This window comes from Tamandua tetradactyla, chromosome 3 (assembly GCF_023851605.1).
Source record: "Tamandua tetradactyla isolate mTamTet1 chromosome 3, mTamTet1.pri, whole genome shotgun sequence".
Classification (NCBI taxonomy): domain Eukaryota; kingdom Metazoa; phylum Chordata; class Mammalia; order Pilosa; family Myrmecophagidae; genus Tamandua; species Tamandua tetradactyla.
This window is the reverse complement of record NC_135329.1, coordinates 6865918-6890356: the sequence shown is the minus strand read 5'-3', so window position 1 is coordinate 6890356 and position 24439 is coordinate 6865918. Positions and strand designations below refer to the sequence as shown.

Genomic DNA, 24439 nt, shown 5'->3' with positions numbered 1-24439 from the left:
ACCCCCAGCCCTCCTCCCTCTATCATTCTAACATTCAGCTTCATTCAGTGTTTTAACATAGTTATATTGCAGTTAGGTAATATTGTGCTGTCCATTTCTGAGTTTTACATTCAGTCCCTTTGCACAATCTGTATCCCTTCAGCTCCAATTACCTGATATCTTACCCTATTTCTACCTCCTGATGGTTTCTGTTGCCAAAGAAATTCTCCAAGTTTATTCAGTAATATCAGTTCATATCAGTGAGATACAGTATTTGTCCTTTAGTTTCTGGCTTATCTCACTCAGCATAATGTCCTTAAGGTCCATCCATGTTGTTACATACTTCATAACTTTATTCTGTTTTACGGCTGCATAATATTCCATCATATGTATATACCAGTTTGTTTAGCCACTCGTCTGTTGATGGATATTTTGGCTGTTTCCATCTCTTTGCAATTGTAAATAATGCTGCTATAAACATTGGTGTGCAAATGTCCGTTTGTGTCCTTGCCCTCATGTCCTCTGAGTAAATACCTAGCAATGGTCTTCCCGGGTCATATGGCAATTCTGTATTTAGCTTTTTGAGGAACTGCCAAACTGCCTTCCACAGTAGTTATACTATATGACATTCCCACCAACAGTGGATAAGTGTGCCTCTTTCTCCACATCCTCTCCAGCACTTGTCATTTTCTGTTTTATTGATAATGGCCATTCTGGTGGGTGTGAGACGATATCTCATTGTGGTTTTGATTTGCATTTCTGTAATAGCCAGGGAAGTTGAGCATCTCTTCATGTGCCTTTTGGCCATTTGTGTTTCTTCTGAGAAGTGTCTGTTCAAGTCTTTTGCCCATTTTGTCATTGGGTTGTCTGTCTTTTTGTTGTTGAGTTGAACAATCTCTTTATAAATTCCAGATACTAGACCTTTATCTGATATGTCAATTCCAAATGTTGTCTCCCACTGGGTAGGCTGTCTTTTTACTTTCTTGATGAAGTTCTTTAATGTGCAAAAGTGTTTAATTTTGAGGAATTCCCATTTATTTATTTCTTCAATGCTCTTGCTTTGGGTGTAAAGTCTATAAAACTGCCTCCAAGTATAAGATTTATAAGATATTTCCCTACATTTTCTTCTAATAGTTTTATGGTCTTAGATCTGATGTTTAGGTCTTTGATCCATTTTGAGTTGACATTTGTATAGGGTGTGAGATATGGGTCCTCTTTCATTCTTTTGCATATGGATGTCCAGTTCTCTAGGCACCATTTATTGAAGAGACTGTTCTGTCCCAGGTGAGTTGGCTTGACTACCTTATCAAAGATCAATTGTCCATAGATGAGAGGGTCTATATTTGAACACTCTGTTCGATTCCATTGGTAAATATATCTACCTTTATGCCAGTACCATGCTGTTTTGATCACTGTAGCTTTATAATATGCCTTAAAGTCAGGGAGCATGAGACCTCTGACTTCCTTTTTTTTCCCTCAGGATATTTTTAGCTATTTGGCAGCACCCTGCACTTCCAGATAAATTTGGTTATTGGTTTTTCTATTTCTGAAAAGTAAGTTTTGGGGATTTTAATTGGTATTCCATTGAATCTGTAAAACAATTTAGGTAGAATTGATATCTTAACTGTATTTAGTCTTCCAATCCATGAACACGGTATGCCCTTCCATCTATTTAGGTCTTCTTTGATTTCTTTTAACAATTTCTTGTAGTTTTCTTTCTATAAGTCTTTTGTCACTTTAGTTAAATTTATTCCTAAATATTTTATTCTTTTGGTTGCAATTGTAAATGAAATTTGTTTCTTGATTTCCCCCTCAGATTTCTCATTACTAGTGTATAGAAACACTACAGATTTTTTAGTGTTTATCTTGTAACCTGCCACTTTGCTGTACTCATTTATTAGCTCTAGTAGTTTTGTTGTGGATTTTTCAGGGTTTTTCCAAATAGCATCTTATCCTCTGCAAACAGTGGGAGTTTTTCTTCTTCCTTTCCAATTTTGATGGCTTATATTTCTTTTTCTTGTCTAGTTGCTCCAGCTTGAACTTCCAACACAATGTTGAATAACAGTGGTGACAGTGGACATCCTTGTCTTGTTCCTGACCATAGGGAGAAAGTTTTCAGTTTTTCCCCATTGAGGATGATATTAGCTGTGGTTCTCTTTATCATGTTGAGGAAGTTCCCTTCTGTTCCTATCCTTTGAAGTGTTTTCAGCAAGAAAGGATGTTGAATTTTGTCAAATGCCTTTTCTGCATCAATTGAGACGATCTTGTGGTTTTTCTGCTTCAATTTGTTGATGTGGTGTATTGCATTAATTGATTTTCTTATGTTGAACCATCCTTGCATACCTCAGACAATCCTTCTTGGTCATGGTGTATTATTCTTTGTTTTGCATGGGCAGGCACTGGGAATTGAACCTGGGTCTCTGGCATGGCAGGCGAGAACTCTGCCTGCTGAGCCACGGGGCCCACTCTGTTATTCTTCAATGTGCTGTTGGATTTAATTTGCAAGAGTTTTGTTGAAGATTTTTGCGTCTGTATTCATTAGAGAGATCAGTCTGTAATTTTCTTTTCTTGTATTATCTTTGTCTGGCTTTGGTATGAGGGTGATGTTGGCTTCGTAGAATGAGTTACGTAGTCTTCCCTCCTCTTCAGTGTTTTTGAAGAGTTTCGTGTCCTTTGAGTAGAGACAGCATATAGATGGGTCCTGTTTTTTAATCCATTCTGCCAGACTATGTCTTTTGATTGGAGAGTTTAATCCATTAACATTCAGTGTTACTACTGCATGGGTAGTACTTTCTTCTACTGTTTTGCCTTCTGGATTTTATATATCATATCTAATTTTCCTTCTTTTTACCTTTACTCATAGTCTTCCTTTCTACACTCTTCTCCACACCTCTCTCTTCTGTCTTCATATCTGTCTCTAGTGTTTAGTATTTCTTGCAGAGCTGGTCTCTTGGTCACAAATTCTCTCAGTGATTTTTTGTCTGAAAATGTTTTAATTTCTCCCTCATTTTTGAAGGACAATTTTGCTGGATATAGAATTCTTGGTTGGCAGTTTTTCTCTTTTAATAATTTAAATATATTATCCCACTGTCTTCTCGCCTCCATGGTTTCAGCTGAGAGATCTGCGCATAGTCTTATTGGGCTTCCCTTGTATGTGATGGATTGCTTTTCTCTTGCTGCTTTCAAGATCCTCTCTTTCTCTTTGACCTCTGACATTCTGATTATTCCATGTCTTGGAGTATGTCTATTTGGATCTATTCTCTTTGGGGTACGCTGCACTTCTTGGATCTGTAATTTTAAGTCTTTCATAAGAGTTGGGAAATTTTCAGCGATAATTTCCTCCATTAGTTTTTCTCCTCCTTTTCCCTTCTCTTCTCCTTCTGGGACACCCACAACATGTATATTCGTGTGCTTCATATTGTCTTTCAATTCCCTGAGTCCCTGCTCATATTTTTCCATTTTTTTTTCCTATAGTTTCTGTTTCTTTTCGGTTTCAGATGTTCCATCCTCCAGTTTTGAAATCCTATATTCTCTCTCTTGAAATCTACCATTGTAGGTTTCCATTGTTTTTTTCATCTCTTCTACTGTGTCTTTCATTCCCATAAGTTCTGTGGCTTGTTTTTTTTAGACTTTCAGTTTCTTCTTTTTGTTCTTTCCTTGCCTTCTTTATATCCTCCCTCAATTCATTGATTTGGTTTTTGATGAGATTTTCCGTGTCTGTCTGTACATTCTGAATTAATTGTTTCAGCTCCTGTATGTCATTTGAATTGTTGGTTTGTTCCTTTGACTGGGCCATATCTTCAATTTTCCTAGTGTGATTTATTATTTTTTGATGGCATCTAGGCATTTAATTACCTTAATTAGTTTATTCTGGAGATTGCTTTCACTTCTTTTATCTAGGGTTTTCTTGCTGGATGAATTTGTTGTCTGTCTGTTCTTTGGCATTCCGTTCAGCTTTATCTGGACCTTTAGCTTAAGTTTTGTTTAACAGAGGAGAATTTTTCAGTCCTTGTTTTCTTGTTTCTTGCCCTGCTTGTGTGGTGCCTTCCCCCCCACACACGCTTAGGAGGGTCTACTTAGATATTATATACCCCAGCCAGATTTTCCCAGACCAAACTGGCCTCCTATCAGGAGGAAAGAGTCACCTGCATCGGTTTTCCCTGAGGGTGAAACCCAGCAGGTTGAAAGACTTTCCTATGAAGTCTCTGGACTCTGTTTTTCTTATCCTGCCCTGTGTGTGGCACTTGTCTGACTGCAGGTCCCACCAACATAGGATGATGCCGTGCCTTTAACTTTGGCAGACTCTCCCTGCTGCGGGTGTGGTGGAGACAGAGGAGAGGTTGTAGGCTGGTTTTAATGGCTTCAAATTACCAAGCCCTGGGGTCTGAATTCCTTGATGGAGGGATTCCACCTGGGTGGGGCTTCATTCACCCCTCCCCTGGGGAAGGCACAGGCTCCAGACAAGCCCCCAGAGAGCTCACTTCTGCCTATGCCTGGGACAGTTGCAGCCTGAAAAGTCCTACTGCTGTATCCAGAGGCAGTCAAGCCTTTGTAGACACACAGCCACAAAAACCTCTGTTTCCTTTTTTTTTTTTTCCCCCTTTTTCTGTCAGTCCTGCCCCCTTGGTGCCAGGGCAAAAATGAGCAACCTCCACTTTGATCAGATTCACCTAAGCTGGGGGCCTATTTTTAGTGGTCAGAATTTGTTAATTAGTTCCACAATTGGCATTTGATTGTGCCCAGTCCCTGCTGCTGGTAAAGTCCTTTCCTTTTCCCTCTGGGAAGCGGCCTGTGGGGGAGGGGAGCTGGCCGCCGCAGCTTTGGGAACTCACGGTTCTGGGAGGTGCTCGCAGCTGGTCCAGCTGGTCCAGACTGGGGTACGCTGTGTGTCTGGTCACTGACGTGGCCCCAGGAGCTGTTCTGTACTGTTTCTGGTTATTTAGTAGTTGTTCTGGAGGATGAACTAAAATGCACATGTTGTTAAGCTGCCATCTTGACCCGGAAGTCCCTAGGAGCCTATTTTTAGGAGTCAGAATTTGTTAACTAATTCCACAATTGGAGCTTGGTTGAGCTCAGCCCTTTGCTGCTAGTAAAGTCTCTTTCTTTTCCTCTCTGGGAAGTAACCTGTGGGGGAGGGGCACCAGCCTCCACGGCTTGGGACACTCTCAGTTCTGGGTGGGCTCACAGCTGGTCCAGCTGGTATAGGCTGGGTGTGTGGTCACTGATGTGGCCCCACCAGTTGTTCTATACTGTTCCTGGCTATTTACTAGCTGCTCTGACGGACAAACTAAATCCCACACACCACTAGGCCACCATCTTGGATTCAATCCCTCATTGTAATTTTTGAAGCCATATATCTATCTTTGAGGTAATAATTTGTTTAAACAAACTTAGTACTTTGAGATTCTAAAAGTACACATATTAGAGGCTTGTCAGTGGATTGAGAGATTATTTTTACTTTTTACCCATCATTAAAATGAACCGATTTCTCACTTGAAAATGTTTTTTACAATTTAATTTAAATAATTGTACTCTTACTCCACTTCTTAAGATGCTCTTTGTTAATATTATTTCATTTATATGTATAGTAACTATATACCAACTGTTTTTTAACAGACAAAATAATTAGGCACAGAGCTTGCACTCTGAAGGACACTGCGCATGCGATCATTGCTGCAGAATTGGATCCAGAATTTAATAAACTCTGTGAAGAAATTAAGGAAGCAAGAATAAAAAGAGGTAAGTTAGGGAAATGAATATGATACTTTCTGAGGTGGAACCCGCACTTATTTTCTGATACCAATATATGTGATGTAAATTCCGAAAGATATTATAAAACTTTACCTTCTATGAAGATTTGTTTGTAAATAATAGGTTTAAAGTGTTTTTTAGTGAAGTTTCTTTTGCAGGAGTGTGGCTTTGTTAATCATTGATTGTTATTTTTAAAGGATTTGGATGTACCTTCATATATGAAAAGATTTAAACTTTGACATTTTAAGGAGTACTGTTTTCCCCCCTCAGTGAAGTTTATCAACAATTCTATTGTTAGAAACACAGAATTAGCTGATATGATTTGTTAATTCAATTTTTATATGTTCTTAAGGAACTCAAACTTAAGTAGGAGAGAGGGAGATGTAAAAAAAAATTAAGTGCAGTGTGATATATGCACTGGTTGAAGCATATTCAGAGCCCTCCCAATAGGAAACTTTTCATTTTAATCAGAGTTTAGGGAATGAATATAGAAGTATTTTCCTTAGTGGACTAGGGGAAGGGAGGTAAATGAAAGGGAAGGAGGCAGTATTGCAAGCAGAGGAAATAATATCATATATAAAGGCACAGAGGTGTGAAACTCTTGATGCGTTAGAAGAACTTTAAATTGGTATTGGTAAACATATACGTAATGGTGTGACATAGGGTTTGAGAGGTGAACTTGGTCCTGGACATCAAAGCTGTGGAGTGGCTTTTCTTCTGTCTCCTTAGAGACCTCTTCCCTGATCACTTAATACTACATAGGTTCTGATCATCACAGTACTTGACATTTTGCTCTTTGTTTTTTTTGTTGTTGTTGTCCCTTTTTTCCTTATTTAGAATAAAAGTGCTATAGGAGCAGGTGGGTTAAATGTCTTGTTCATAGCTCTACTCCAGGTCCTAGAACTGTTTCTGGTATATAACAAGTTTTCATTAATATTTCAGTGAATTAGTGTCATGCTAAGGAGTTTGGACTTCAGCTTGTAGGCCAGTGTTTTTCAAAATGTGTTTGCCTATTATTAGTTTCTCTGAGAGAGTAGGACCCAAGAAATCTGCATTTTAACAAATTATTCATGTAGTTTTTCTGAATTCAATGGCTTTTGAAAGCCATTGTCATTGGCAATAGGAGTCTTTGAATGATTATTTATTTATTTATTTATTTTTTGCATAGGCAGGCTCTGGGGATCGAACCTGGGTCTCTGGCGTGGCAGACAAGAACTCTGCCTCCTGAGCCACTGTGGCCTGCCCCATTGAATTATTTTAAGCAGTGGAATTAATTGGTTGGATAGCTTTGACAACAGTATATAGAATGGACTAAATGTGGCAGGACTAAAAGATGGGAGATTGAAGAAAATGCTGCCGGAGCCAGTTTGCGAAATAGTTTTGCAGTTTTCCAAGAAGTGAATTGTAGACTTACCATACCACCTAGCAGTTATATTCCTAGGAATCTACCCAAGAGAAATGAAAACATATGTCTGCTTAAAGACGTGTACACAGATGTTCATAGCAATATTATTCATAATAACCCAAAGCTGGAAAGAACCCAGATATCCATCAGCTGATGAATGAATAAACAAAACATGGCATAAATACAGTGCCATACTATTAAGCAGTACAAAGCAACCAAATACTAATAAATGCTACAACATGGGTAAACTTCAGAAACATTATGCTAAGGGAAAGAAGAGAGACACAAAAGACCACATATTATATGATTCCATTTACTTAAAATGCCCAGAAAAGGCAAATCCGTAGAGAAAAAAAGTGAAGATTTAGTGGTTGTTTGGTACAGTCTTCTAAAATCAGATTGTTCTATAAATGTACCCAAATAATTGAATTGTATGCTTAAAATGGGTGATTTTTTAAGTGCAGTTTATTGGAATACATATATAAACCATACAAACCATCTGAAGTATATGCTCATGTAAATGGGTGATTTTTTTTTTTTTTTTTTTTTTAAGGAAAGACAGAGAGAAGGAAGGAAGGATAGAAGGAAGGAAGGAAGGAAGAAAGGGAAACATCTCCAAACATTTTCTTGCTTTATTGTATTTTGTTTTTCCGTTTTTGTTACATGGGCTGGGGCCGGGAATCGAACCGAGGTCCTCCGGCATAGCAGGCAAGCACTTTGCCCGCTGAGCCACCGCGGCCCACCCTAAATGGGTGATTTTTAAATTATATAAAGTGTATATGAATAAGGTTGTTAGGAAGATAAAGAAGCCACATTGAAATAGTCCAGGGTTCTAATTAGTGAAAAGTGAATGAAAATGGGGAGGATGAATATAAGAGATGTAGTTGTGTGGGTGGAGGATACTGTAAAGGGAAGGAAAAATTGAAATTGGCTCTAGATTACTTGTTGAATGTCTTAGTAGATATAAATACCACCAATCTAGATAGGGAAAATATTTGGTTGCTAAACCAAATACCATGCAACAGAAATTTATTAACTCATGTTTTTGAGATTAGGAGAATTCCCAAATCGAGGCATCATCAAGACAATGCATTTTCCCAAAGGACTGTGACATTCTAGGGCTGACTACTGGTGATTATTTGTTCTTGGCTTTTCTGTCACACATTAGCACACATGGCAGTGTCTTCTTTCTCTTTTGGATTCTTTTGATTTCCAGCTTCTGACTGCTCCTCGTGGCTTCTCTCTGTCTTTCTTACTTTCACTCCACTTTTAAGGACTGCAGGAATCCAGATTAAAGCCCAACCTAGTTTATTTGGGCCTCTCCTTAACTGAAGTAGCATCTTGAAGAGATCTTATTTATAATAGATCCACACGCACAGGAATTTAAGAACTTTTTTTAATACAACTTTATTGAGATATATTCACATATTCACATATAGTCATATCCACAGTGTACAGTGACTCACAGTATCATCGTATAATTATGCGTACATCATGACAATTTGAGCATTTTCATTACTCCAAAGGAAAAAATATTAAAAAGAAGAAAGAACATCTAAAATGTACCAAACCCTTTGTCCCCCCCACTATTATTTATTTTTTGTCTTTATTTCCTTACTCATCTGCCCATACACTGGAGAAATGGAGTGTCAGTCATAAGGTTTGCACAATCACACAGTCAAATCATAAAAGCTATTGGTTATGTCCTTGTTTTCAAGAATCAACCCTACTGGACTATAGTTGAACAGTTTCAGGAATTTCCTTCTAGTTATTCTAATACACTAGAAACTAAAATGGAATATCTATATAATGCATAAGAATAACCTTCAGAATGACTCTGACTCTGTTTGAAATCTCTTACCCACTGAAACTTTCTGTTTCATTTCTTTTCCCCTTTCTGGTCAAGAATGCATTCTCAGTCCCATGATTCCAGGTCCAGGCTCGTCCCTGGGAGTCATGTCCCATGTAGAAGAGAGGGTAGTCAGTTTATTTTCAGAGTTGGCTTAGAGACAAAGACTGTATCTGAGCAACAAAAGAGGTTCTCTGGGAGTGACTCTTAGGTATAATCATAAGTAGACTTGGCTACTCCTTTGCAGGAATAAGTTTCCTAAGGGCAAGCCCCAGATCAAGGGCTTAGCTTACTAAATTGGTGTTCCCTAATGCTTGTGAAAATATCAGGAAATTCCCCAGGTGGGAACGTTTAATATTTACCCATTTTTCCCCGGTCCCTTAAGGGGACTTAGTAAATAGAATAATTTTTATTTTCTGCCCAGATTACTCTGGGATATATTAGGGTATTATATTAACTTGTACAGAATAACAAGATCTCATTCCCTATTCAAGTTTCCATGTAATTATATTGCTTGAATAAACTGACCATACAGGTTAAATTAGGTAGTGTGCTACAGAAAATGTGAATTTTGTAACAAACATCCCTCCCTTTGGACTCACGTTAGAAGTTGAAGTTTTAAAATAGTCAGTGTCATCCTTTACCATGTACTCTGATTTACTTCTTAGCCAGATCAGCTTCATTCATATCTCTAATTGAAGTCTGATCTCTTTTTCAGCTTCTTTAATGGTTACTCTTTGGGGTAATCTGACTTTCAGAGCTGTAGAACTCTAGCTGTGAGTCTCAGGTGTCACACAGATAACCCATATTTGTCTTTTTGTTTCTGGCTTATTTCACTGAACATAATGTTCTCAAGGTTTATTATGTTATGAAGTTGTACACACTGGCTCCCAGTATAATCCATAGTTATGTATCCACCATTTGTTCTAGTTTGCTAGCTGCCCGAATGCAATATACCAGAAACAGAATGGCTTTTAAAAAGGGGAATTTAATAAGTTGCAAGTTTATAGTTTTTAGGTCGTGGAAATGTCCCAATTAAGGCAAGTCTATAGAAATGTCCAATCTAAGGCAGCCGGGAATGATACCTTGAATTAATAAGGCTGATGAAGTTCAGGGTTTCTCTCTGAAGTAAGGAGGTACATGGCAAATGTGGTCAGGGTTTCTCTCTCATCTAGAAAGGCATGTGGCGAACACAGTGTCATCTACTAGCATTTTCTCCTGGCTTCCTCTTTCATGAAGCTCCCTGGGAGACGTTTTCTTTCTTCATCTTCAAAGGTCACTGGCTGGTAGACTCTCTGCTGCTTGTGGCTATGTCATTCTGTTCTCTCAAAATCTCTTGCTTTCTTCAAAATATCTCCTTTTTTATAGAATTTCAATAAACTAATCAAGACCCACCTGGAATGGGCAGAGACATGTCTCTCCCTAATTCAATTTAACAACCACTCTTGACTGAGTCACATCTCCAGGAAGATAATCTAATTACAGTTTCAAACATACAGTACTGAATAGGGATTAGATGAAACAGCTGCCTTTACAAAATGGGATTAGGATTAAAACATGGCTTTTCTAGGGTGCATACATCCTTACAAATTGGCACAACACTATGAGAAGAAATATTTCCATTTCTTCTGTAAAGAAAGAAGAGAGAAAAATAAAAAATAACTAAGAAAAAGAGGAAGAATAAAAAAAAAAGGAGAAACAAGAATCCCATACCTCTCCCTAATATCTCCCTCTTATTGACATTTAGCTTTGGTATATTGCCTTTGCTACATTAGTGGATAATATAGTGTAACTTAACTATAGACACTAGTTTGCATTGATTGTATTTTTTCATATACCACCCCATTTTCAAAACCTAGCCAGGTTGACATTCATTTGTTTTCTCTCCTGAAAATTGTTCTTGTATTTGTACATTTAATCACCATTATTGTCCCCTCTAGCTTTTGCTAAATTACTCAGTCTCAGTTTTTATCCCCTTTCTTTTCTTCTGGTGTAATATAGCCCTCTAGCCTTCCCTTTCAACCATATTCACACTCAGCTTTGTTCATTATACTTAGAATAGTGCTACCATCAGATAGTAGTGTTCTATCCATTTCTGAATCTTTACAATCAATCTCGTTGAACATTCTCTACTACTTCAACATCAAATGCCCAATCTCTACCCTCTTTCTATTTCCTGATATCCTGTGTTGTTAACTTTAACTCTCAGCATTTGCTCATTATAGCTAGTTCATATTAGAGAGACTTAATTTGTCCTTTTGGTTCTGGTTAATTTTGCTCAACATAATGTCATCAAGTTTCATCCATGTGGTTATATGCATCATGACTTTATTCTGTTTTACAGCTGTGTAATATTCCATCATATGTATGTATACACCACAGTTTGTTTAACCACTTGTCTGTCAGTGGATATTTGGGTTGTTTCCATCTTTATGCTGCTATAAACATTGGTGTACAAATGCCTTCAGTCACTCCAAGTATAAACCTAGCGATGTGATTGCTGGATCATATGGCAATTCTATCCTTAGCTTCCTGAGGAACCACCAAACTGCCTTTCAGAGCAATTGCACCATTCTATGTTCCCACCCACGGTGAATAACTGTGCCTCTTTCTCCACATCCTCTCCAGCACTTATAGTTTTCTGTTTGTTTGTTTTTTTTATAATGGCCATTAGTAGGTATGAGATGATATCTTTTTTTATAGTGTGGTTTTAAAAATTATAAACAAACAAACATACAAACATTCTTGACATGGTTACAGTCAATGGCTCACAATATCATCACATAGTTGAGTATTTATCACCATGATCATCTTTTTGAACATTTACATCTCCAGCAAAAGAAAGAAAAAAGAAAAAGCTCATACATGCCATACGCATTACCCCTCCCTCTAATTGACCACTAGTATTTCAATCTACTCAATTTATGTTAACCTTTGTTCCCCCTATTATTTGTTTATTTTTTGTCCATATTTTTCACTCATCTGTCCATACTGTAGAGAACAGGAGCATCAAATACAAGGTTTTTACAATCACACAGTCACATTGCAAAAGCTGTATCATTATACAATCATCTTCAAGAAACATGGCTACAATGGGCCGGGCTCTTGATCTTGAGGCTTGCTCTTGTGAAGCTTATATACATAGTAGAGAAGCTTAGCCTACCTACAGGTATGCCTAAGAGTTACTTCCAGAGGACCTCTTGTAAGCTCAGATGTGGCTCTCTCTCTCTGGGCCCAACTCTACAAGTGAAGTAATTGCTCTGCCCTGTACGTTGGACATGACATCCAGGGGTGAAGGTCTTCCTGAAGGTGTGGGAGATGACTCTCGGGGATGAGATTGGTCCTGGCACCGTGGGATCAGCAATGCCATCCTGACCAAAAGGGTGAAAAGAAGTGTAACATATAAGGTACCAGTGGCTAAGAGAGTTCAAATGGTCGAGAGGCTACTCTGGAGGTCACTCTTACACAAGCTTCAGTTAGACATTGCTACCTAACATAACCCGCTAAACCCCAACCAAAACCATTCCTGCCAATCATAAAGAGCACCTCGGGCATTATGTAAGATTCTATAAAGATTCCATGCACTAGGGTAACTTTCCAGAAACCTACAACCTCCAGATAGGTCCCTGGACCAGATAAGTCCTGAAATGCTGAGAAGCCAGCCTCTCCAGAACATCAACTAGTTCCATTCCCCATCCCATATTATCGACAGCCCTTTCCAACGTGAAAAAGTTAGAATGGGTATAATCCAAATATCCCTAGAGAGTGGGAGAAAGATCAAAGATGATGGTGGAGTTATACAGAGAAGGTAGGGTTTAACAAATGAGAATGACTGCTGAAACATTATACTGATATTTCTTTTAGTCTCTAGTGTCTAAGAGTAGCTAGAGGTAAAAACCTAAAATTGTGGAGTTGTAACCCATGTCAAACTCTGAAATCTGTTCTACAACTAATTATCGCTATGTGCTTTGAAATTTATTGCTTTTTTGTATACATGTTATTTTTCACAAAAAATAAAATAAAAAATAAAAACTCTAAAAACAAAACAAAATAAAAAAAGAACCATGGGTACTGGAACACGGCTCTACAGTTCCCTTTAGCCACTCTAATGTAACATAAACTAAAAAGGGTATATCTGTACAATGCATAACAACCTCCAGGACAACCTCTCAGTTCTGTTTGAAATCTCTCAGCCACTGACACTTTATTTTGTCTCATTTCTCTCCTCCCCTTTTGATTGAGAAGGTTTTCTGAAACCTTTGATGCTGAGTCCCAACTCATTCTAGGATTTCTGTCCCACATTGCCAGGGTGGTTTACACCCCTGGAAGTCATGTCCCACGCAGAGGTGGGGGAGGGCAGTGAGTTCGCTTGCTGTGTCAGAGAGAAAGAGAGGCCACATCTGAGCAACGAAAGTGGTTCTCTGGGAGTGACTCTGAGGCCTAATTTAAGCAAGCTAAGCCTATCCTTCACTGGAATAAGTCTCACGGGGGCAAACCCAAGATTGCGGGCTCGGTCTATTGATTTGGTTGTCCTCACTGCTTGTGAGAATATCAGGAATTCTCCAAATGGGGAAGTTGAATTTTTTCCCCTTTCTCCCCATTCCCCCAAGGGAACCCTGCAAATACCTCTTTATTCACTGTTCGAATCACTCTGGGATTTATTGGGGGCAGTGAGATGATATCTTTTTGTGGTTTTGCAGTTCCCTAGTAGCTGGTGAGGTTGAGCATCTGTTCATATGTTTTTGTTTTGTTTTGTTTTTTTAAATATTTTTAATGCGAAATCTTTACGCTTATACAGTCCATCCATAGTATACAATTAATGGCTCTCAGTATCTTCACAGTTGTGTACTCATCATCACAAACATTTTTAGAACATTTACATCACTCCAGAAAAAGAAATAAAAAGAAAAAACTCATACATCCCATACTCCTTACTCCTCCCTCTCATTGACCATTAGAATTTGTCTCCCTAATTTTTTTACTTATCTGTCCTATTATGTATTTATTTTTTAATCCTTATTTTATTTTATTTTATTTTATTTTACTTATCTGTCCATATCTTGGATAAAAGGAGCATCATACACAAGGTTTTCAAAATCACACAATCACATTGTAAAAGCTATATAATTATTCAGTCATCGTCAAGATTCAAAGCTACTGAAACACAGTACAACAGTGTCAGTATTTTCAGGACCCTCTAGCCACTCCAGTACACCGTAAACTAAAAAGGTATATTTATATAATCCATAAAAATAACCTCCAGGATAACTGCTCAACTCTGAAATCTTTCAGCCACTGAAACTTTATCTTGTCTCATTTCTCTCTTCACCTGTTTGCTCAAGAAGGCTTTCTTTTTTTTTTAATTTACTAATTTTTAAAATTTTAAAAAATATAACAACAAACAAGCCCAAACATTCTTAACATATGATCATTCCATTCTACATATATAATCAGTAATTCACAATATCATCACATAGTTGTATATTTATCATCACGATCATTTCTTAGAACATTTGCATCAATTCAGAAAAAGAAATAAAGAGAAAACAGAAAAAAATTCAAACATACCATACCCCTTACCCCCCCTTCATTGATCACTAGCATTTCAATCTACTAAATTTATTTTAACATTTGTTCCCCCTATTATTTATTTTTATTCCATATGTTTTACTCCTCTGTCAATAAGGTAGATAAAAGGAGCATAAGACACAAGATTTTCACAATCACACAGTCACATTGCGAAAGGTATATCATTGTACAATCATCTTCAAGAAACATGGCTACTGGAACACAGCTCTACATTTTCAGGCCGCTCCCTCCAGCCTCTCCATTGTGTCTTAACTAACAAGGTGATATCTATTTAAAGCGTAAGAATAACCTCCAGGATAACCTCTCGACTCTGTTTGAAATCTTTCAGCCACTGAAACTTTATCTTGTCTCATTTCTCTCTTCCCCCATTTGGTTAAGAAGGCTTTCTTAATCCCATTTTCATGTTTTTGAACCATTTGTATTTTGTTTGCAGAAAAGTGTCTGTCGTGTCTTTTGCCCATTTTTTAAGTGTGTTGATTGTCTTTTTGTTGTTAAGTTGTAGGATCTCTTTATATATTCTGGATATCAAACCATTATCTGATACGTGGTTCCCAAATATTATCTCCCATTACATAGACTGCCTTTTAACTTTCCTGACAAAGTCCTTTGATGTACAGAAATATTCAATTTTGAGGAGATCCCATTTATCTGTTTTTTCTTTCATTGTTCACACTTTGTAAGGTCTAGTAAACTACCTCCTATCACAAGATCTTTACGGTAATTTCCTTACATTTTCTGCTAAAAGTTTCATGGTCTTAGCGCTAATGTTTAAGGCCTTCATCCATTTTGAGTTAATTTTTGTGTAAGGTGTGAGGTAGTATTCCTCTTTTGGATATGGATATCCAGTTCTCCAGGCACCATTTATTGAAGTGGCTGCTGTAAATCAGCTGAGTCAACTTGTCTATTTTATCAAAGATCAGTTGACCATAGAAGAGAGGATCTTTCTGAGCAGTAAATTTAATTCCATTGGTTAGTATACCTATCTTTATGCTGTTTTGACCACTGTAGCTTTGTAATATGCTTTATAGTTAGGTAGTATGAGACCCCCTACTTCATTTTTCTTTCTTCAGATATTTTTAGCTATTAGCACCCTGCCCTTCCAAATAAATTTGATTATTGGTTTTTCTATTTCTGCAAAGTACATTGTTGGGATTTTAATTGATATTTCATTAAATCTATAAATCAATTTGGGTAGAATTGCCATCTTAACTATATTTAGTCTTCGAATCCAAGGACATGGTGTGTTTTTCCATTTATTTAGATCTTCTTTGATTTCTTTTAGCATTTTTTTATAGTTTTCTGTATGTACTTCTTTTACGTTCTTGCTTAAATTTATTCCTAAATATTTAATTCTTTTAGTTGCTATTGTAAATGGGATTTTTTTCTTGATTTCCTCCTCAGAGTGCTCATACTGTTATATAGAAACACTACTGATTTTTGCATGTTGATCTTATATCCTTCCACTTTTCTGTACTCATCTGTTAGCTCTAGTAGTTTTTCTGTGGATATCTTAGGATTTTCCACAAATAAAATCATGTCATCCACCAACAGTGAAACTTTTACTTCCTCCTTTCCAATTTGGATGCCTTTTATCTCTTTTTCTTGCTTAATTTCTATAGCTAAGACTTCCAGTACAATGATGAATAACATCCTTGTCTTATTCCTTATTTTAGAAAGAAAGCTTTCAGTTTTTCCCCATTGAGTATGATGTTAGCTGTGGGCTTTTCATACATTTCCTTTATCATGTTGAGAAAGTTTCTTCTATTCTTATTCATTAAAGTGTTTTCATCAAGAAAGGATTTTGAATTTTGTCAGATGCCTTTTTTGCATCAGTAAAGATGATCATATGTTTTTTCTCCCTTTGATTTATTGATGCAGTGTATTACATTAATTGATTTTCTTGTGATGAACCATCCTTGCATACCTGGAATATACCCAGTTGGTCATGATATATAATTTTTTTAATGTGCTGCTGGATTCAATTTCCAAGTATTTTGTTGAGGATTTTTGCATATATATTCATTAAAGAGATTGGTCTGTAATTTTCTTTTCTTGTTGTATCTTTGTCTGGCTTTGGTGTTAGGATGGTGTTGGCTTCATAGAATGAGTTAGGTAACTTTCCCTCCTCTTCAAGTTTTTTGAAGAGTTTGAGGATTGGTACTAATTCTTTCTTCAATGTTTGGTGGAATTCACTTGTGAGTCCATCTGGTCCTGGGCTTCTCTTTATTGGGAGGTTTTTGATGACTGATTCAATCTCTTGTTGGTTTGTTGAGATCTTGCTTCTCAAGTCAGTAGTGGTTGCTCATGCTTTTCTAGGAAACTGTCTCTTTCATCTAAGTTGTCTAGTTTGTTAGCATATAGTTGCTCAAAGTATCCTCCCATTATCTCCTTTATTTCTTCAGGGGTCAGTAGTTATGTCCCTCCTTCCATTTCAGATTTTATCTGTTTGTATCCTCTCTCTCTCTCTTTTTTTTCTTTTTCTTTTTTCTGTCAGCCTAGCAAAGGGTCCATTGATTTTATAGAATTTCTGAAAGAACCAACTTCTGGTTTTGTTGATTCTCTCTGTTGTTTTCATGTTCTCCATTTCATTTATTTCTGCGCTAATCTTTGTTATTTCTTTCCTTCTCTTTGCCTTTGGGTTTAGTTTGCAAGTCTTTCTCTAGTGTCTCAGGTAAAGTTGATTCCTCAATTTTTCCTCTTTTTTTTTTTTTTTTTTTTTTGCATGAGCAGGCACCAGGAATCAAACCTAGGTCTCCAGCATGGCAGGTGAGAACTCTACCTCCCAAGCCACCTTGGCCTGCCCACTTTCTTCTTTTTTTAAAAAATATTTTCATGGACAAATCTTCACACACATACAATCTCTTCTTTTTTAATATAGGCATTTAAGGCAATAAATTTCCCTCTCAGCCCTGCCTTGGCTCCATTCCATAAGTTTTGATATGTTGTATGTTAATTTTCATTTGCCTTGAAATATTTACTGATTTCTCTTGTAAGTCTTCTTTGACTTACTAGTTGTTTAAGAGTTAGTTGCTTAGCCCACATATATTTGAGAGTTTTCTAGCCTTCGGCTTATTATTGATTTCCAGCTCATTCCATTATGATCTGAGAGTGTTATGTTTAATTTTTTGTGTGTGTGCATGTATTTACTATGGTTTCTTCACTTATTAATGTTGTACCCTCATTAATTCACAAATCCTAACCGTTATTACGAAATGTATAATAAATTGACAATAATTTATTCCACTGCTGCTTTCTGAATTTTCCTTCCGAGCTCATCTCAATTCCATAATGTCTTGAGAAATTAGATTGTTTAAATGGCCTTATGTTCTAGATATGGTATAGTAATTAATCATTGAATGTTAAAATTGTTAATCAATAATAAGAAAAAAAAACCTATATCATAGATTTTGCAGTAAATTGGCTTTTTTTTACTACTTATTTTCCTTTTATTTGTGATGTGTGCTGTACATAAGAGTGACAACACAGCATGTATTTTCAAACACTATGGAAGTCTGTTCTGCTCCAGGACTTTTACCTTTTGCCAGATTGCTGTCCCTAGACCATGTGCAACCTTGAGGTCTCAGGTCAAAAAGTTGTCTTCTATGTGCCATTCCTCAGACAATCTCTGTGATAGCAACTTTTAAATTTTACTAAAATATGAAAGAAACTTGCTTATTTATTAATTGAGTCATGTCCCAACTCCATCCCATGCTTATCTGTCATGGGACAAGTCACCCCCATTTCCTAGTGGTGAGCAGTGCTGACATAATGAAACCTGATCAACACAGTTCCATTAAATGAAGAATCTTATTGTAACTTTGCACGAAGTCACGTAATTTATGTTAAAAATGAACCTGTGTAAATGCCTGCATTTTCACCAATTAGGAACTCTGACCCCTATCTCATCTTTCCCACCCTGATTCTCACTCAAGGAGAACAAATGGACCTGAGAACTGCCCAGCTAATGCTACTCTGCGAAATCCCTAGGTGCCTCTGCACCTGCGTACTACACCTCCCTGTCAACCTGTTTTGTTTAATTTTACTCTTTTAAAATTTATTTGGTTTGTGACCTAGCGTATGGTCTCTTCCTGGAGAATGATTCATAAACACTTGAGAAAAATGTGTAACCTGATGTTCTGCAGTGTAATGTTTTATAAATATCTGTTGTCTAGTTCATATATCATACTATTCAAAATTTGTTTCCTTATTCATCCTCTGTCTAGGTGTTCTATCCACTGATGAATGTGGTGTATTGAAGTCTCCAACTATTATTGTAGAGGTGTCTCCTCCATTTAGTATTGTCAGTATTTACCTCATATATTTTGGTGTCCTCTGCTCGGTGCATAAGTATTTATGATTGTCTTATCTTTTTATTCCACTGTCCCTTTTATTAATGTATAATGCCCTTCTTGTCTCTTTTAATTCTTTTTACATTTGAAGCCTAAAATTTTTCTGATCTTAGTATGGCCATTCCCGCTCTTTTCTGTTTGTTATTTGTGTGAAATATCTTTTTCCAGCTTTTCACCCTAAACCCATTTTTGTCCTTGGGTCTAAAACGTGTGTCCTATAGACAGTATATAGATGGGTCCTGTTTTTTAATCCATTCTTCCAGTCTATGTCTTTTGATTTGGGAGCGTAATACATTAACATTTAATGTTATAACTGTAAAGGCACTACTTTCTTCTACCATTTTGTCCTTAGGATCTTTTATATATATGTATCTTTTTACCTGTTTTGGTAATCTTCATTTCCAAACCTTCTCTAAACCTCTCTCTTCTGTCTTTTCCTATCTGATTGTCATATTCCCTTTAGTATTTCTTGTAGAGCAGGTTTCTTGTTCATAAACTTTCTCAGTGTCTTGTCTGAAAATATTTTAAACTCTCCCTCATTTTTGAATGACAGTTTTTCCAGGTATACAATTCTTGGTTGGCAGTTTTTCTCTTTCAGTTTCTTAAATGTATCATACCACTGACTTCTTGTCTCAATGATTTTTGCTGAGATATCCATATAGAATCTTATCTAGCTTCCCTTCTAAGTGATGGAATGCTTTTCTCTTGATGTTTTCAGAATTCTCTGTTTGTCTTTGACATTTTACAATTTGATTAATAAGTGTCTTGGAGTAGGTTTATGCAGATCTTTTTTGTTTGCGGTATGCTGTGTTCTTGGATGTGTAATTTTGTGTCTTTCATAAGAAATGTGAAATTGTCATAGATTATTTCCTCCATTATTCTTTCTGCTCCTTTTCCATCCTCTTCTCCTTCTCAGATACCTACAACACATATGTTTGTGACCTTCATGTTGTCACTTAATGCCCTGGGATTCTGCTTATATTTTTTCCATTCTTTTTCCCTATATGTGTAGGATTTCAAATGTTCTGTCTTCTAGTTCACTAATCCTTTCTTGTGCCTCTTCAAATCTGTTCTCTATATTTTTCTGTTGTTATTTTTTTTGACATGGGCAGACACCAGGAATCTCTATTGTTTTTAAAATCTCTTCTATTGTGCCTTTCATTCCCATAAGTTCTGCCATTTTCAAGCTTTTGTTTTTCTTTTTATGGTTCCCCAGTGTCTTTGATGATTTGATTTTTTACTTCATTTAGAAGATTTGTCTGAGAATCTTTAGTTAGTTGTTTCAACTCCTGTATCTCATTTGAAGTGTTAGTTTGTTCCTTTAATATGGCCATACCTTCATTCTTCCTAGTATGATTTGTGATTTTTTTTTGCAGATATCTAGGCATCTGATTTCCTTGATTAGTTTATTTGGGGGATTGTTTTCTCTTACTTAGGTTTTCATGTTGGTTGGCTTTGTTCTGTATCTGATTATTTGACATTTAGTTCAACTTAATAGACCCTCTGGCATAGCTTCTATTTATCTGATCAGAACTTTTCTACTCTTGTTTTACTGGTTCTTATCAGTTCTGTACTGTGTTCTTGGCCCTTCCACCCATTCCATACTTGTGGGAATCCTCCAGTCAGTTGTTCCAAACCATTTTTGGCTGTTTATTAGCTGCCCTAGTGAACTAACTAAATTCTACACCTCTATGCGCCACAATCTTGTCCTGCCTCCATAAACATGGTTTTTGGGGTATATAGCTCCAAGCTGCCACAATGGAAATAGGAGCTGAAGGCATAAATGATACCTGGTAGCTAATGTGTTAACTAGGGTAAGAAGAAAGAATCTAGTGAAGAAAACTGAGATGTAGAAGTTACTCTTAGGACGATCAGTGCAGGAAAATCAATGTTACTTCAGTTTGATATTAATATCAGGTGGAAACAGGTCACGTCAATGGAGTTTAGAGAACCAGGGAACACTTATTATACATTCAAAGATGGCAGGAATCATGACTTTTATACAAAATATCCCCTTGGTGTCCTACAGTCATAATAGTGTGAAATATGTCCCATTGAGAATTAAAATGAGTTAAATTAGGTCTCTTTTGGGGGATTAACTATAAGCATGACTCTGCTTGGTTGTTTTATTCTTATGATTTTTTTAACTCGTTTCTTTCCCATCTTGAAACAAAAGACACTGTTTCCATCAGAAATGCAAAGTGTCCTAAGTAATTAATTTCAGTTCTGCATTTTAGGTTTTTTTTTTTTAAACCTTCTTGCTTTATGTATCTAGGAATATTTAAATAGGTATTGCTTATCTTCTGTTCACAGGCTTATCAGTAACAGCAGAACAAATAAATCCTCACAGTACTGGAGCTAGGAAGACAGAAACTAGAGTTGAAGAGACATTTCGGCACAAACAAAGAAATCCCATGGATGTTTGGCACAACTCTGCAAATAAATGTGCATGTGAGTATAAGAGATCTTGTTATACAGTAGTGGGAACAACTGAGGATGAAGAAGATTTGTTCTGAAATGGGTACACAAACCAAATTGCTGCTTTCACACAGCTCTTTCAGTCTTTTATCTTAAGAGGTGAAAAGTTTGTGGGTAAGATGCTAAATCAGAACTTTATTTCTTTAGCCTTATTTGCTATTTTCTAGGCCCATTCATTACTTGCTGCTATAATTGAACTAGATTTAAACATTTTCACTTTTAAACTTTGGGTTTTGGATGGAGATTTGGACTTTCATCTATCCTATCCCTTATGCTGTATGCTATGCACATGTTTTGTTTATAGTGGGAAATGAAAATGCTTACTATGGAGGTGTCTGATTTGACAGTCAGAGTTGATTTTTCTGAGATAGTATTTTGTGCTCAATTTACAAAGTCTGCACTGCCTTCTTTATCTAGTTTTGCTTAAGCAAGAATATTTAGAGAGAGAAAATTCAATGTTCTAAGTTTTCTTCATTCATGTTGATGTATATAATTTCTAAAAAGCAAATTTTAGTAAACCCAGCATCTTCCTAATATAATCCTTCTGTTTCACTAAAGATAGCCTTCCTTAGAAGATAACATGCTGTTCTTCCTGTATAAAGGTGATCATATTGCTCCAATTTTCAGTAAAGCTGGCCTTAATATGTTCTTTCTCGGTGGTTTTGAATTTGAATAAATGAACCATACCCACTTTTTTTTTTTAACTTGTCCTCTTTTTGATAAATAGCATTCATATGTGAGAAAGTTTGTAGGAATTAATGGTGCATTTGGTTGCCAGGAAACAGATTAAAGTGATTTGGCCTAGTTGTATATTAGATCATGACTTAGATTATATAACACAGCACTCTAATTTTAAACATTGAAATCCCTCACATACTCTACTCTGGATACAAATACTTATTAAAACTTATTGAATATTTTGCTTTAAGCATTTTAATTTTCTTAAAATATTAAAAATGTTCTTTTAATATAGAAATGTGAGTTTTGTTTTTTCCCACCAGTAGATGGCATATGTGGCACAATAATTGTCTATTTTACATTAGCTTAAATCATAAATCTAAGTTTCCCTTAGGGGAGAGTTGCTTTCCCTAATATCTTAGTTTTAAAAATAAGCTCAGTGATGATATAAAAATTGACTCTAAAGATTATACCCCCCAAATGTGCTTTTCACATTGGGTGTCCCTGAAAAAGGAAATGATTTATCAAAGATATGTTCCACAAATATATACTCCTACCACATGCCAAGTGTTTTGGAGATACAATAGTGAATAAAACAAACAGGAATTCTTGCCCTCATGGAGCTTATATGCTCAGTTTCTCTTAGTTTGCAAAAATTATATTAACCTTAGAAATAATGATTTAAGGAGTAGAAGAATACCTCTAGTTCTACCTTCCAAAGAATAAGAACATTTTCTGTGTTATTAACTAGGATGAAAACATTAGAAGGAAACTTGCTTCGGTAAGGTTCCTAACCTTTGCTTAATATACTAGATGTAAAGTAACTGAGCTCGATCTTGACTGAGAAGAGTTCATCCTTTTTTCATTGTTGGGTTAGTTCTAGCAAAGAAAAAGAGAACCTCTGGTACTTTTGGTTCTATGGTTGAAGAGTAAATAAAGTCACAGTTTCAGGAGTGTCCTGTCAGGTAGTAAAAACGTAAGAGGTCCACCTTTTTAAAGTCAGAGCAAGCTGACCATTTTTCTTTAATATAAGCTGAATTAGTTTTTCATATAATTACTGGAATGTTCATGAATGCCCATCACCTGACTTATGTACCAGCTTTTAACAGTAGACTAATACAGAAATTTTTTTCTCATACTATTTACCCTATAATTGTACATGGTAAAAATATAAGATAATAGGGGAAAAAAAGAATAAAGAGACAGTTTTATTGATAGTACAGTTTGAAGGAAGAATATATTTCAAACTACTTGACTAAGTAACTTAAATTCTGGAATTGATTTTAGAGACTCTCAATAGATATTTTCTTAGGTAAGAAAGAAGAAAAATATTTACATTTCTTATGAATACCTTGATATATTTACATATACTCAGTAGGAATTAAAGATGAGAGGATGAAAGAAATATATAAACACTGTTGATGAATTATAGATTCATATTAAGCAGTAGATATATAAGAAACAAGTCTTGTCCCAACACCATAGTCCCATCTGTCTCATGCACAGATGAAGTGCCAGTGAAAATTTATGGATTGATTATCTGAAAAAGCGATTTTTAAACTGTGGATTATATCATTTAAATTCACTGATCCCATATTTATATTTTCTTTTTAAAATGTCTTTGTTCAGGAAACTTTTCAGCTTCAACATATTAAAAATATACATATTGTCTTGTTTCATTAAGCCAAACTTGACTTATTACTTTCATAGCCTCAGAAAAAAATGGATTATTTTTACTCTCTGGTGGTTCACTTTCAATAAACTAGTGTTTAGAATTGCAGAAGTAATAGGGCTCTAGGTTAGCTGGTTTGCTTTACTACTTTTTATATTTAAATCTTCTTTATGTGAATTCCCAAATGGCAAAAGTTAACTTCTTGTTTATTTAAGGATGACAGAGTAGACTTCCCTAAACTGACTACCTTTGATACATATATGGGAAATTAAAAGTCTCTGGGTCCATCATCACCTGGAAGGCTCAGTTGTCCTCAGAAAGCTCATGATTGGTTCAGGCATCTAAGAGTATACTCCCTATAACTTTAGTAGGTCTCTTTTTTCACATAACTGGCCAAATATTTATTTTCAGTATTTTGTTAATGGTGGTAGTGTTGTCTTGATAGCAGAAGACTTACTTCTCCCACATACTCTCAGATAACTACTTTATAAGAAATTGTTGTTGCTAGGTGCCATTTGTGCTATAGGAAACTAATAGTTGGTTGACCAGATTGTCCCTATAACCATCATAGCACTCCATTCTGTCTTGCTATATTGGACCATACCTTCATTTCCTTTCATTTGCTTAGGCACTATTTTGGGGGGGTTATATTACTAGCAAAGCATGCATGTTTCTGATAGAAAACCAGG

General features: G+C 36.2%; 1 protein-coding gene across 5 annotated transcripts in view; it reads left to right on the top strand.

Moving 5' to 3' along the window:
* The window catches only part of ATAD2B (ATPase family AAA domain containing 2B), a 215998-nt gene that overhangs the window by 178409 nt on the left and 13150 nt on the right, over positions 1–24439 (top strand). For all 5 annotated transcript variants that reach the window (XM_077152215.1, XM_077152214.1, XM_077152218.1 and 2 more), the window contains 2 exons: positions 5596–5718; positions 21236–21373. In XM_077152215.1, coding sequence (XP_077008330.1) covers positions 5596–5718; positions 21236–21373 — 261 coding nt within the window. The remainder of the gene's footprint in view (positions 1–5595; positions 5719–21235; positions 21374–24439) is intronic.